Below are 15,874 nucleotides of genomic sequence, written 5' to 3'. Positions count from 1 at the left end.
GGTTCGAAGGAAACTTTTGAAAAAGTCGATGGTCACATATTATTGGACCAATTTCCTCGATCTATGAGATCATTTCTACTATTGCTTCTAATTTCGACTCTCCTTATACGTACTAAAATCGCTTCGATTCGTTGGGTATGATATTGGATATACCTTCTTTTCGCAGTAACTTTAAACGCAAGAAATTAGAAGAAGAAGAAAAATAAAAAAACAAGCCGGGGTCTGTTTGAGGAACCCGTCACTCGCGCAGAGGGTGAAGTGTGTCATCAAGTAGTATAAACATGGCGGTCGGATCCGTGAGCGTTGGCAGGGGTTGTTTCGTTCCCTCAGCTTTTATGGGGATGGGTAAAGAAATTGGTACACCAAGCGAGGAATACCGATGTCATCGCTCTCCGAAAATTTCGTCCTCTCTTCTTCGAGCCACCTGTATATAACTCCACTACCAAGCGGCAACGGTAGCAGAATACCATAACAAACTGCAGAGAGATAAGAACGAGATGTCCTACAATCGCGACGACAAGTTTATTGCTTTTTTCATCCCCGGTCGGGACGAAATTTTCCGTTATTCGATCGTCCGATTAGTTTTTTCCATCCGTGACGAATTCGAATCTTGCCTCTTGTATACCTCTAACAACGAATGTTCAATATCGAAGGATAGATCGCCGATCGACAGGTTGGCGATTTGTATTGCTGGCCGTCGGTAAAACGGAACGATTATAGATCATTCGCGAAATAATAACGCAAAACGAAGTGATAACAAATGTTCAAGATTTGATGATAGAATAAACAAGTCCTACCCATGGAAAGTTTTTTTTCAGAACGCCAGGATCTGCAGCAAGTGAAAAATCCAGACGATTTCACCGAAACCCAATTTCAATAAAATTATTTCGGAGCTCTTTTGCATATTGCCAATATTATTCGTTCTCGTTTCTCGCGTGCAGCGTAATTATTTTACAGATACGTTGCGAAAATTTGTGCACTCCGTTTCTCGTCGCGGAATCGCTCAGCTGGTTCGCGGAGCGCTCGAGTTCCAAGCCGTGATATTGATCGACCAGCCCTCTGTGCGCGGTCACGTCGTCTCCGTTGCTTCGTTCGCCAGCGTTTTGGCCTCTATGCAGAGCACCATCACCAACTCGGCTGCTGTTCGCCACACGGCAACAGCCATGCCCAAAGCCAAAGCTTAGCGCGCCCTCGAGCCGCGTATTTTCATTGACATTCCTCCACAATTTTTAGGGTTCCGTACCTCGGAAGGAAAAAACGGAACCCTTGTGCAAGATCGCTTCGTTGTCTGTCTGTCAAGCCCACGTTTCTCAGGAACGCGTAGCGGTATCTAGTTGAAATTAATAATCAAATACCAATTTCTACGGTGCCTCGAGAGTGTAAAAAATTCAAGCTTTCGAGTCAACGCTATGAAAAGATACGACCATTTATGTCACATATTTTTATACTCTCAAACTCAGTCATCAAAACGTACAGGGTAATACCCGTTGACCCAGAATCGTGAAATTTGGAGAGAAGCAAAATATCGCAGCACAAGTAGAGGAAAAAGTCCGAGAATGGTTAATTCGTAGTTACATCGCATGAAAGATAATCAAAAAAACTAACAAGTTTGTCCGGTTTTTTTTTTTTCATTCGTCCATTTATCCGTAGCCTCTTCTCACTTCTCTATAATTTTTCTAGCGAATATCCTGTAAGTTATTACTACGTTGTAACGAATTTTTTTATTTCAGTAGCCTTTTATACGTATTTGATTCGACATATTTTTTGATCCGACCACAAGTCTCATAAATTTTTAAAAGACATTTTCCAAAGCGTTTCATGCCTGTTTCACGATTCCCCGATTAACCATTATCAACACGAAATAGTCTGGTGCAGGTTATATTCATGAGTCACACTTCTGCTCTTTCACATTCCAAACCGACAACCTGATCATCGAACATAAATGCACGCACAGCTTCTGCTGCACCGCGTTTGTGATCGTTGAACCGCAATCTTGAATATCTATAACGAACGATCATCATCATTATCGTCGTCGTCGTCGTCGTGACTGGGTAGAACGTAATTTGCTCATCTGTTGATCATCGGAACGATTAAATCAGTACCACGTAGTTGGGTATAACTGCAAATTGAAATCGGACGCGGATTCGACACGATCAAAGGGTAAATCGTTCTCCAAATTTGCATCATCGTCACCGTCCCGTCGCGTAGTCGACAAGGGATGAATTCCTCTACGGGGGTACAACTACGTGGTGAACAGCACCACGCCCAGTGTCCAGAGACACAGCTCTTGCGGGAAAACGTGAGGGGGAAACCAGTTGTTTGGATCAACGGAGATGGCGTGACGAGAACCGTTACGAGGCGTAATTCAATGGACGAAAATCCTCCGAATTCTCATCGCGATAACTTTCCTCTGTATAGTATCGCGTATAACAGCGGTGAAACTGGTACACGCACCTTGCCATACTCGACTACAGCGATAATAATGCTTCTTCATCCCGCCGGCTTTGTGAACCCCCGGAAACCGACCCTCTCTTACGCCTCCCGATGCGTGGGTAGTACAAGGTGGTGGAAGGTGGTTCGCCTACCCGGCGAAAGTTATTTCCGGTTCGCGAAATTGGTCAGAATCCTTGCCACCCTAGAAATACACGACGGTACCTACACGGTACACGTATACGTGTGTCGTACCCACCAAGCGAGGTGTTTGGATATAAAAGATGTTGCAGGATGCGCTCGGGATTTGAAAAGAAACTAGTGGGGATGAAAAAAGGAAGGCGAAAGAGCGGCGGAAGGTCAGGTAAGGAGGTAATCCACCGACGAGCTCTGCCGGTACCTTCGTCTCTTACTCTTCGACTGCTTATGTCAAGCAGCATGTCGCGATGGACTATAAAATGGTCTTTAACCGCGCTGAAGCGATAAATCTTGGTATACACTACCGCAAAGTTGTGAAACAAGAGTGTCTAATGGAATCATACCAAAGAGCGAGAAACCAATCATCGTGGTTGCCCTCCCCATGGCAAAATGTGTGTTTCGTTAACCCGGTGACTGTCTTACGAGAGAAAACCGTCTACCGGGTTGTATAAGGTGTAATACCAACATCGGGGGAAGTGGTGAATTTTCGTGTTTCCAATTTGCGGTGTTCGTACGCGTGCACGGTGCACTACCAGCTATAACAACAAGAGGAAAATTGAGTCTGACGATGAGAATGGAGTGAAGAGAAAGAGAGAGAGAGAGAAGCGCGGCAGTCTCCGTATCCCGGTAATTCCTACTTCAGGATGTGTGTATGTATCTGTGTGCGTGTGCGGTGGTAACAACGAGTGAAAAAGGATGAAGATACAGGAATCGCACGAAGCACATCTACGTAATATCGCGGAAGTACCTTCAGCCAGCTATCAGAGCCATCGTGTCCTTCTTCCATGCTTCCAACGTTCGTGGAAGCGTGAAGCAGCGTTAGCAGCATCAGCTGCATCAGCAGCATCGGTGCGATTTTCCCCCGTTAAATTAACCCTTTGTTGCAAGTCCGTGGCGAGTATTAATTTATGTGTCGGTGGAAGAGGGAAGCGGGAAGAACGGGCGCGAGGGTTGTTCATGCTCGCACGCATTTCTGCCATGTTCCGTTGCTGGTGCTGCGGGATACCCAGTTACTCATTGTTAGGAGTCGGCGAGTGTTCGCATGCCCGTACCTACCTGCATGGTCCGTGTTTCTCTCCGCAATGGCCACGGCATGACGTGTGTGTGTGTGTGTGTGTGTGTGTGTAAAACGCTGCAGGGACGTAGAAGCTGGGAACCACCAGTACCATCTCCGCCGTCAAAAGTTGGACACCGCTAATTGCCTGACTCACTTTGCCCACCGCTGCCGCACATTTCGCGATCTTGTGTAACGCGAACGTGAGGGTGGTCGTGTGTCTGTCCGGTGGTGCAACAATGCCGACTTACCACCCTCTTCTCTCTCCCTTTCTTCATCGGCGCTCTTAATTCTTCTCATACTTTTTCTCGTCGTTCACTGTTTCGACGAAACGATGATGGCGGTATTCCCTACGGAAATAAAACCCGCCAAGAGGTAGGATAGTGGAACGTTAAAGAAAGATTTTTCACACGGATCGAGAACGTCTCTTTTTTCCTGAAAATGCGAGAAGCTCTGTTCGCGGAAGTATTCTTCTTCTACGGAGATGTATTATGACCGAAATATTTTCGAAATCTTTGAGGAAAGATTTGAGGAATAAGGAAAAATATATATATATACACATTTGTGTCTACTCAGCAAATATTAATTATCTCCGAAATGAGCGGAACAACGAAATTGAGATAAGGGAAAATAAATTGCTAAATATGTTTTTTTCTGATTGTGCTCATTTGGTCGTATCGGATTATTAGACACAAACGGCGGTACTGGTTGTGATTATTATTATCAATAATACTCTTGACTGGACGAGAACAACGTTATCGTTACAATTATTATTATTATTATTATTATTATCTTCTTTCACTTTTTTTTCCACACGGAAAATAAACGGAGAGATCGTTCGGAAATTTTTCTCGTGTTTGGCGAGCAGGTAACGTTAGGTGGATGAAGAATATAATTCTTTCTCGTAGATCGAGCAAGCCAAGAGTGGTTTGGGATGTTAAAAATTTGAAATTAGCCACGAGCCAGTGACGTAGACGGAATTTTTTCCTCCTCTCTCTCTCTCTCTCTCTCTTTCTCTCTGGGTTATATAAGCCGAATTTCACGACCACTGTATGTGTACCTTAGAGAGATAAAAAGAGAAAGAGAATGAAAGAGAGAGGCTGGTAGGTACCTACTATTAATTCCTTCCCTCTTGACGCTTGCAGCGCAGCGCCGAACCATTTATTATCACTAAATTGGTAATTTTAAATATTGCGCCCTTCGGGGGAATGAGAGAGATTGAAAAAAAAAAAAAGAGGAAACCCCAACCCGCCAAGGAAAATTTATCACCTACTGCTAGCTGTGTAATGAAACGGGTCTTCGTACCTGATTGTTAACAAATAAACGCGTGAGTGAGTGAAACGAGGTTTTCCTATTTGTTCGATGTTTGATAAGTGGTGAGCGAATTCGCAAGCTTTTCTAAATTATTTATCACATCGGCAACGTGGCGTAATTTTTTTTTTTTTGTTTCAATTCGCCAAGTCAATTTCGGTATTTTATTCATACAACCACTATTTCGGTTGTCATTAATTTCAATACCATTATGCGGGTTTATGATCCTGTTAATTTTTATTTTCAGTTCAAAGACGATTAACTTTTGAAATTAAAAATTGTAGGTACATATAAGTTTTTACATTTTCTCTCGATTATATGTATGTGAAAATTTATTCCCACCCCCTAATTGTACAGGCTTGATTTATAAAATATCAAATCAATTGACATTTCATCGATAACAAGTTTTCGAAGTCATTTCTCGTTGAACAGTTCGTGAAATTTTAGGGGAAAAAACAAAAAAAAAAACGCAACGAAGAATAGATTAAAAAATTTTGTAAAATATTACCTGCAATATTTTAAATCACTTTTGAATGTATAATTAATTTAATATCACACCCGATATTTCTCAGGTAGTTTTGAATTATTTTTTCATCGCAGATACAAATATTTGTACAGAAAGTGAACGGAAGAAAGAGAACAAAATAGGTTCGCTCTGCAGTGGCTCGAGAGGTTGATTAATTAGTTTTCCTCGTTACGTGAAACGGTTTGTAAATTAGGGGAGGAAAAGAGAGAGTTATAAGTTATCCATTCGCGTGACCCTCCTTCCGACTCTCGCCGTTTGACTCTCTTCCTGTTCGTAAAATACGTATATAATAAATTTTTGTCCCGCGTATCCATTTGCATTTCAAACATTTGCAATACATATCGTGACGGTGTGATAAAAATTATACAATTACGGTAATCAACGTTACGCAAACATTGAAAAACATAATTAAACAACAATACGTATGCACGAAAATGGAAAAATTGCGCATCCAATCAATGAAACAAATCCATAATAAAGTCCACAATGAAACTATTAAGTAATAAAATCGTTAAATTGAAATTGATCCAAGTATTTTAATGAATAATTAAATAAATAAATAAATAAAATAATAAAACTCCTAAAAATAGGTATTATCTTAGACCAACCAAGCTGACGTACAAATTTATTTACAAGCCCTATTTCTACTCAGGTATATGCACCAAAGCTATGACTTGTATGTGCGATCGAAGATGGAAGAAGCAGTTTGGTTCCATGGACCACGATTCTAATCCGAACTTATTGATATTGGCTTACGTGCAGCCAGCATATCAATTTGATAGCGAGACCGCCCCGCAAGTGAGAGTCGAGTCTCTCTCTCTCTCTCTCTCTCTCTCTCTCTCTCTCTCTTTCTCTTTCCCTGGTCTATCAGTGATCGCAATATCCCGTTTCCAATCCCCTCCGATTCCTTCAAGGATCTGATGACTATACCTGTATAATACAGGCTAGGATAAGTATACGCCCACCCTTCACATCGCGCGAACTTCGTTCTCCGGTTCTTCCAGTCGCGACTCGAATTATCCAACGGCAATATTTTATTTCATACATTTCCCTATTTTTTCATCTTTTTTTTTTGTTTTAATTAAAAAAGATTTTTTGAATGAAACTTCCATTGAAAAAATGAAGACTAAAGTGTCTTCTTTCTTTGTATACGTATAATATCATCAATATTCTCGTAATTCCCCTTGTTGTTATTAATACCGTTTTTGAAACAAAAGAAATTTCAATTCGAGTCTCAAGTTATCTGAATTATAATACAGCTACCGCAGGTATGAGATATATTTTATAGCCTGTATAATGTTTCGTGTGAAATTAATGATTTGCCAACTAATAATGCCAAATTTTGCTTTTTAAATTGACTAGGCATAAAACTTGCTCACTTTTCAACGAGAAATAAGAAGCATGCGATTGAAAAAAATTAAAGGTTCGATTTGAGAAACAAAAGTTGCCTATCATTTAGCTCAGCAGAGGCCTCGGACCCAAAAACTTGAATACTCGTCCGATACCGGGTACGACGTAGACACATTCATGCAGTGGCATAGGTTTATCGCAAGAGCTCCGACTGGCTGGCGTGTCTTACGTAACACCCCTAAAACCCACCGGCGCTTCTCCCACGGAGCCCTGGAAAACCTCGCACCTCGCGGCCTCATCGTGCCCAAGGGACTCCTAAATCTCCTAAGAGTTTATACGAAATGACATTAGAACGAATTGGAGACGATAAAATCGTTGTAGCTGCTCCTGTTGTGCGTCGGATGGAACTTGGATGGTGGAAGGTTGCCGCTACCGGATTAGAAGGAACAATTTTATTTACAACGGGACTGTTGTAGGTTTCGTCTCGCCGTTTTACTCTACATTGTTGTTTTTTTTTTTTCATTCATCTCTTGGCTGACATTTTCTTATTTTATTTTTTTTATTTTTACACGAGAGTTGAAAATATTTGAATACTCAGTTTCTGAATTTTTTTAAACTTTTTTTAAACTTGAACTTGATATTTTTCAATGAAACGTATAATATTTACAAGGTGCTTAAACCTCGAGAAAAAATTACACCATCGATATGTAGGTGTGTAAATGATGTTGCAATTATCTGGATTGAGTTGGGAGTAAAATACTTGAATTGATGATTGATAGAAGGAACGGAATATAGAATTTTCATAAACGTGAAAATCTTATTCGTAGAATTGAGAAATGTGAAAAGTTTAAGTGCAGAAAATTGAAAACATGGGAAGTCGAAATGCGGAAAGACAAAATGTAAAGAGAGGTCAAAACATGGAACAGCAAAATCGATAATCCGACATTTGTATGATGAAATACAAAAATGAAACTAAAAACAAAATACATTTTTCTACCAAAAGTACGTGAAGTAATATAGTGAAATTATTCGTTTCACCGAATTCTCCACCTTGTAAGAGACTTTCCGAATTAGTTGTACCTCCGATAATAATAATAATAATGGGAAAAAAATTGCGTAATCTAAAATTTTCCCCAACTCGCGACAACCCCAATTACCGTTATCATTACGTCCCTGCGGTTTGTCAAATAAGTCACGTGCCATCTCTCTTTCTCTCTTTCCGTCCTTCTCTTGTCCCTCTTCCTCTTGTTCTCGGTCTCTACCTCTTGTCCGGGTAGCCCGATGCACACCGCATAGCACCACCGCCGGCCGGAAGTCGCGGGTAGCTTGGATCTCGGTCCAATTCTACATGTTACTACATCCCGCTATCTTCCTCCCCCTCCCCTCCCCGCCCCCATTTCTACCCCCAGCTGCAACATCTAGAAACTCGGGATAGCTTCCTGGTACTCGGGCACGTCTGATAATTACCGCTAATTAATTAAGGACGCTCTGTGACCAACTAGCGTTTCCTACCACGATCTTAACCCCCAATTTTCACCCTTGGCCCTCCCTTACTCCCTCCACATCTCCGCCCCTTGAAAACACACGTATAAATCGGTATAACGTAGAGAAATTTTAGGACATAGTCTACCGTCGCAATCACGTGTCTCCTTTGTTACGAGTAAAGGTGTAATAAAATTTTTAAAACAACAAAATGAATAGAAAAAATTTATCTTTCTCCATCAGTTGTTAATACATGATGCGACTTTTTTTTAAAACTCAATCATTTAATATTTTGCGCAATTAGCTTGTAACGTATAGGTATATAAAGGGTATCGTATAATAAGTTGTGCGTCTGATATATATATATATATATATATATATATTCGTGTGTAGGTGTTCCGGAATCGCGTCTCCTATTAACAAAGTTAACCGTATAACCCGAAGCCCCACATGTGCTGGATAATATTCCTAGTATACGTTTAATCGCGATCTTACAGTCCTGAGGTGTAACGAACTACCTCGCATAACAGCGACGTCGCGGTTCAGTCTCACTTCTCTTTGCCACCCCCGTGAACATATATTTCCTCACGCTAATTCGAGATAGGGGAGAGAAAAAGAGATGCAAGTGCTGGTTTAGAATTGTTCTTCAATGGTTTTTACGGCAGGAGAGAGGAAAAATGGCGAAAAAATAAATCGACGAGCAAATGGCTAAGCGGGATAGAAAAAATGATATTGAAAAAACGAGGAGGGAATTCCGCGTAAGAATAACGCGAAAAAAAAGAAGAGTAGGTTGCAGGATGACGGGGTTGTTGTTTGCTCGAGTGTTTCGTGCTGCAGGGTAATATAGGTATATTACACCTACATATATACATATATACACGTATACATGATAAAAAGGTTGTCCCTCTTGCCGATAAGGATGAAATACGTCCGCGATATATGTATCTTCACGTACGTATGTACGTGTAGATATGTGGGATATATTGCAGGTAACCTCTCTTGTTACACACACACACACACACGCATATATATATATATATATATAGACGCGCGGTATCGAACCTCCCTCGACGAGCTCTTCAGCCCCTGCAGCAGCAACAGCAGAAGTCTCGGGAATGCGTGGTGGAATATTACGAGAGAGAGAGAGGAGAGAGACGAGGGCGTGGGGGGAGGGAATTCTCGAAGGGATTCTGAAACAAGCAGGAAAGCTCAGATAGGACCGCGATTAAAATACCAACCGCCAACCGACTAAGGGGATTCCTACGACTCCTCCAATAATAATCTCGTACCATATATTTATTCCTCTGTGTGTATCTGCGCTTCGTCGGTTTAAACGTAAATTCAAGGCAACCCCCGGGCGAGATGAATTACTGTAGCCTGATTTTATCCGGACGAGCACACGGGTAAATTCCCACATCTAATTCGGCGCTCGATTTATTCCTCACCTTTTTTAAATCGCCGATTTCGGTGCTCTCTTTACCGCCGTACGACTGCCGGCATCGAGACGAATTCAACGAGCCCTTACTCGCCCAATTCGGGCTATTCGATAGCTAGATAGTACGTTTTGGAGGTGTCATTAGCGCGAGCGAATCGCTCCAGTCGCGCTAGCGGCACCCTTCAAAGTTGAATATCTCGAGAACTGATGGTCCGAAATGAGTGATCGAGGACTCACTGGATTCGCCTCGACGAATGCGTTCGGGCTGTACGTGTTTTCCGGGAAAAACAAGCGATTTGCTAAATTGTTTTCCCAGGCCGAAGCTCCCGCATCATCTCCTCGTAATCTCCGAACCTGGGAGCCCGGATGGAAGGTGGAATAAGGAGAAGGATCGGAGAATAATAAAGGGGCCGGTGTACTGACGTATTGATGAGAACTGACAGCTGCGTGCTCCGCCGAACAACCTTCCTCGCCCGATACTTCTCATCCTTCCTCTGTATTTTGCCAACTAGTTTCGCCCACAGCAACCGGGCTTCTCGCCAGGGAGAAACGAGGGCAGCAGCGCGAGTGAGAGGAATTTTGGTACAGGATACCGCATATCCTATATGGTTCTTAAGGTTCGGTTTATTCCTCGCTAATGCCCCCCCCCCCTCCCATGAGCAGTCGAGAAATTCCGAATAGTTTGCAAGCCGTCCGCGTTCCACGCCACGAACTTATTCGTCTTATCCTTAAAACGCGCTGCTTTGGGTCAAGGCACCAGCGAAGCGACTGTAAAATCGATCCTCTTCTGTAAGGCCGCGAACGATTTCTATCCGAGAAGAGAGAAAGACTCAAATAACGAAATTTCCAGTCAGTTTCAATGCCCCGGCATGATGTCCAGTGAAAAATCCGTAACATATTCAAGGACATTTCCAAGACATTTTCAAGTCATTCAAGGACATTGAACATGGAACATTTCCATGGCATTAGAAACATTTAAGGATAGTTTTCAGGACTTTTGAAGGACAAGGAAAGTTGAAGGACATTTCCAGGACCACTGGGTACTATGCTCAGGAATTGATCATGGCTGTGTATGTATATGAAACTTTTGGCGAAATTCATTGCGTACGGAGATGACGGGTATGGGCATTCACACATGGGTATTGTGTGTTTGGCGGACGGACGGGATATTGGGCTTCTTTGTTTTTCTAGTTCTCTGGTCGAATAGATTATATCCCGTGTCCCCAGGGTGTCGCTTCGCTGCAGTCCGTTCGCCGGATGGCTGCTGGTTACCTACTCCGTCCAGCAGTAAACCACTACATTACACCACTCCGCAGTCGAGGGACCAACGCGCCATTGTTCCTATTCTCTAATCTCTCACATGTTATTATACCGGTGTAGTAGGTGTATGAAACCTAATGCACGAATCTGTGATACCGGGTCTATAACGATGCCTCCGGACGACTATCGTTTTCGATAAAATTTCAAACTCCTGACTCGTTTTTTTCTATCAGCGATAATCAGCAGCTTTTGGAACTATTCATAATTCGTCATGTATCTTCTTTATTTTTGAAAAATTTGACAACGTTATTAATTTGGACGATTACATCGTATACATTTGTCTCGTTGTTCACTATAACTGACTCAACTATCCTGTGGTAATAATTGTCCATGTATATTCGATATCAACGTATATTCTCGTACATAACGAATACAAGCAATCCACAAAAGACCGGAAAATGAATACAGAATGTCTCGACGCTTGTTTCAGATGTCCTGACAGCGGGCCCCGGGCCACCAGGATGCCGACGGACGACGACTATGGCCGAAGAGAACGTCTCCTGTTGCACCAGCACACCGCCACCACGCAGTTCGGGCCATGCTCAACGGCATCGTCCCAATCCTCATCATCGTCATCGTCATTATCGCAGTCCCAGCCAGCACAGTCACTGCAGTCCCACCTGCCCCCCCAGCCATCCGCATCATCACTACAGTCTCACCACCAGCAGCAGCAGCAAACGTCACTGCTGCACGCGTCGCACCCCCTGCATCACAATCACGTGCACCACGTGCACCACGGAAATGTGCACCAGCAGCAAAGTAGCGGAGGATCTTCGCCGCACCCGTCGAGCGCCTCGCCGGCTCCCGGGGACCGAGAGCGATACCTCCAGCATCAGGATCGCGTCGGATTTCTCGACGGCGAGCATGCGGGGCCCCGATATTCGGGGGGCGGAGCGGCTCGCGAGCTGCACCGGTACAACCAGCAGCACGAAAAGCCCGATCAGCCTTCGCCCGACGGAAGTTACCTGCAGGACCGGTACCTCGGTCTCCAGGGACTCCAGGGCTACCACCAGTTCGGCCTCGCCCGGGGGGACCGGTTCGCGATCTACGGAGAGCAGCACCACTTCCTGGCCTCGGTGGTCCCCAAGGACGAGGGTCACTACGCGAGTCCCGTCGGCGGTATCGTCGTCGCCGACATTTTCCCTTCGCCGCCGTCGCCGGCGCCGGCAAACGACCGGTTCATACCGCCGCCCCCGCTGTCGCCAACCCCGAGCGAGAGCTTCGCCTGCCCCGCCTCGCAGCCCAAGGACGCAGGCTCTCGGTTCCCCCTATCCGAGCGGCTGCTATCTCCCTCCCCGATCCACCCGGGCCTCAACTCGGACCGTTTCGCCACCCGCCCTCTCGACAAGGCCCAATCCCAGCCCACCGCCTCGCCGAGGCACGACAGGAACTCGGCATACCTCGAACGATACCTGTCGAGCTCACCGAACCCAGAGGGTGCCCTCCAGAGGTACGCGTCGAGCACCGAGAGCCAATCCTCAGCCGCTAGAAGGTATTCGGCATCGTCGTCACCCGCCGCTTGTCCCGCCCATCAGGACCTGCAGCGGTACTCAACCAGCGCCGGCGATCGGCTCGGAGAAATTCTGGCCCAGCGGTACGGCGCGCATCAATCTAGGTTCGAGCACCCTCCTTCGTCGCCCAGTGGCGCTAGGAGCGCCAAGAACCAGCCTGAGAAGTACAAGAGTCCGGCCGCTATGCAGCAGCAGCAGCAGTCCGGCTGGTCCCAGAGTTCAGGCCCCGATCAGCGGACCAGCAGAATCGAGCGATTTCACGGCTCACCCGGCAGGGAGAAGGCCTACTTGTCCCTGCCGAAGCCCAAGGAGCGTTTCCCGTCCACCGGGCGCGTGGTAGCCGCCGGTACCGACCGCGCCTACGCCTCGGCGCACACACCGGTAGAGAGGTACGTGCCACAGCCACCGCCGGAGATCCTTTACCCCGGTTACGTCGATCTCTACGTCACTCCGTCGGCCCACACGCCGACGGACCGTTACGTCCCGGCCGCCGATCCCGGGGACCCGTACATGCGAAGGGACCTGGGATTCCATCACCATTATCGGCTACCCCCGCCACCCGGGTATCCCTATCACCATCAGTCCCATTATCGAGGGTTTCGAGGATTCGGTTACACCGCTCCGCCACCGGCTAGTCGCCTCGGTGGAAGTCCGGGATCGTCAAGCTCGACCAGTAGCTCGAACTCCAATCAGCGGGGAGACTTTTCTACGTCACCTTTACTAAGGCCAAAAACTAGGCAGGGGAATAACAATGAGTTCACCGGTGCAGGTCAAGTGATAGGGAGTGGTGGTGGTAGTGCTTCCGGTAGTGGTAATTCCGGGAGGATTAATCAAACCTCACATCAACAGTGCTGCGAACACAGTGTTTCATCGGTCGTGCAACAGGGTGCGGTATCCAGTCAGAGATCTGCTTGTTGCAACAATTCAAGAAGGTCTTTGAATCAGTGTGTCAATATATCTAGCGAACGAAACTCCGGGGGTAATCAGAACAACAACAACAACAACAACAACAACAACAACACCCAGCATACATCTTGGTGAGTTCATTTTTTTAGTTATACTGTAATATACGGCAGCGATAATTTTACTGATCTTCCAGAAGAAATAGATAATTCGGTGTGCGATTGTTTTTAAATGTTTAAAAATACTACACGACGATGCTCGTGGATGACAATGAGATTTTTTGAAATCACATCAAATCTTACCACAATTGTTGCGAAGTCTATGCAAAGTCAGGTGATTTGATAATCACGTGATAGCTGTTGGAAACAGATTTTTGAACCTTACGCTGAATTAATTTTGTCGAATCTGACGACGACCCTGCAGCGTTACTCTCTCTCTCTCTGTATATCGTGTCAGCTGTCGTGGGATGGTTTGATTTCACCGTTGAATCGGCGGCCAGGCGTGCCGTTTGGATTTTGGTGAGTCGAGTTCTCTGTTCGTTCTTTTCCGATGCTACGGGTAGTCGCTTCTTCTCCCTCACCTAACGGTTCGGCAGCAGCTTGGTTGGTTCTGGCGTCGGAGCAATCAAGTTAATGGAGCATCGAGGGTTGTTTTATTTCCTATCCACTCCTCGCGGTGGTTCGTGGCTCTTAGCTCAGCTCCTCCTCCTCCTCCTCCTCCTTCTCTTGCTTCTTCTTCCACTCCTCCTCCGTCTTATTCTTCTCTTCATTCTCTGCTCTTCCTCGTCCCATAACCCGCCAGTCAGTAAGCACTCGGCTAGAGCTAAAAGTCATTAACGGCCCCTTAAAACTCTCTGTCTCAGCTCTCGGCGAAAGAGAGAAAGAGGAGAGAATTAGACACTATATAGGTACGTATCTTATACTCTACCACCAGAGCTCCTCACTTCCGACGGATAAAGGAGCCGAAGATATCGATTCACCTCAGACGTCGTTTTAGCAGTTACAGTACCGGCGCACCCGTCCTTCCTTCCTTCCTTCCTTCCTTCCTTTCTTTCTGTATCACCAGTTGTATAATCTTAGCCATTACAGGTCCACTCGATGTTCTCCTCCTCCTCCTGCTCCTCCACTTCTCAAACTTAGCTGATCAGGTAAACGCAATTATGCCTCATCACTCATTAAACGTACGATCTCGAAATTCTCCTTCCTTTTCATCCCCCTCCCTCACAAGGAAGGTATCTCAGGTGAAAAATTTTTTTTATAGTGACAGTTTTAAAAAAATACATGTCACTTAAAAAATCAAATCGGATATATCGACCTGGAATACCTTCCTAGTCGGTTCTTTTTTTTTTTTTTTTTTCATCAATATATCGGGAGTTTTTCGTCTTCCGTGAGCCTCATATAATTTTAAGATTCTAGGACTACGGTAGAAAAATTCTTTCGGATTTTTCTGTCGTTGCTGTCGTTTTTTTTTTTCCTCTGGTTCTGGATAGAACGTCGTCATCTCGAAGCAGGCAAATCACTATTTCTATCAAACGAACCCATGCAATTGGCATTAGGAAATCGCGGAGTATAGAAAAGTACCGAGAGAACGTAAAAGTAGTGAACGCTCAACGATTTGTCGTCACCTATGCAGCGATCGTTACTTTCGCGTAGCGACAAAACGACGATCTTAGCTTCGTTTCTTTGTACAGATGGAGGCAGATTGCAGGAATTAGGAGGGGGTCGAGAATCACGACGTGCAGATGGGATTTATCTCTCAAACACGGGGATTTCCTTTTTTTTCCATCCTCATTTTCTCGAGCGGAGAAAGAAGGTGGAGACGTAGAACCGGATCGAAGTTAGTAACGTTAATGTTACGGAATATGGAAACTAAAATCACTGTTTTAAAAATTAGAAGTGCTTAAAAGAAGTTTAATTTCCAAAATTTGAATACACTTTGCTTTTTAAAAGTATATCACTCAACTTGAGACGATCCTATAGTTGCGAAATAGTGATTTTTCCCGAAAACCAATCGTTACATTCCCAACCTTACGAACTTCACTCTCTTGACGAAAAGAAGTAACATCAACCGAAAAAACCTCGTCGGATACTTTGTTAATTACACCAACGAAACGAAGTAACCAGACATTGTCGATCAATCCATCAATTAATTATCGTTCTTTCTACGGTTAAGACGAACCTCCTCCACGAATCATCGCTAATTTCCTAATAAAAAAAAAAAAAAAAAACACCAACGCGAACTTATACAGACCCCCCATTGACCTCGTCACTTTCTCTATCTTTGATCCAGTCTCTTGGGCTTCGGGCTTTTACACGCATGTAAGTGTACGTAATTCCCTTATACACACGATATCA

General features: G+C 44.7%; 1 protein-coding gene across 6 annotated transcripts in view; it reads left to right on the top strand.

Annotated features, from left to right (window-relative positions):
• Nucleotides 1-15,874, top strand: part of LOC124309054 (uncharacterized) — a 58,051-nt gene that overhangs the window by 13,937 nt on the left and 28,240 nt on the right. For 5 of the 6 annotated variants that reach the window (XM_046772293.1, XM_046772290.1, XM_046772292.1 and 2 more), the window contains one exon: nt 11,537-13,654. In XM_046772293.1, coding sequence (XP_046628249.1) covers nt 11,568-13,654 — 2,087 coding nt within the window. In that variant the 5' untranslated portion in view covers nt 11,537-11,567. Of the gene's footprint in view, nt 1-534; nt 544-4,513; nt 4,519-11,536; nt 13,655-15,874 lie in introns of those variants that run through there. The other variant, XM_046772289.1, reaches the window with a different exon arrangement.

This window comes from Neodiprion virginianus, chromosome 7, assembly GCF_021901495.1.
Source record: "Neodiprion virginianus isolate iyNeoVirg1 chromosome 7, iyNeoVirg1.1, whole genome shotgun sequence".
Lineage (NCBI taxonomy): Eukaryota > Metazoa > Arthropoda > Insecta > Hymenoptera > Diprionidae > Neodiprion > Neodiprion virginianus.
This window is presented reverse-complemented; position numbering and strand designations above follow the sequence as displayed.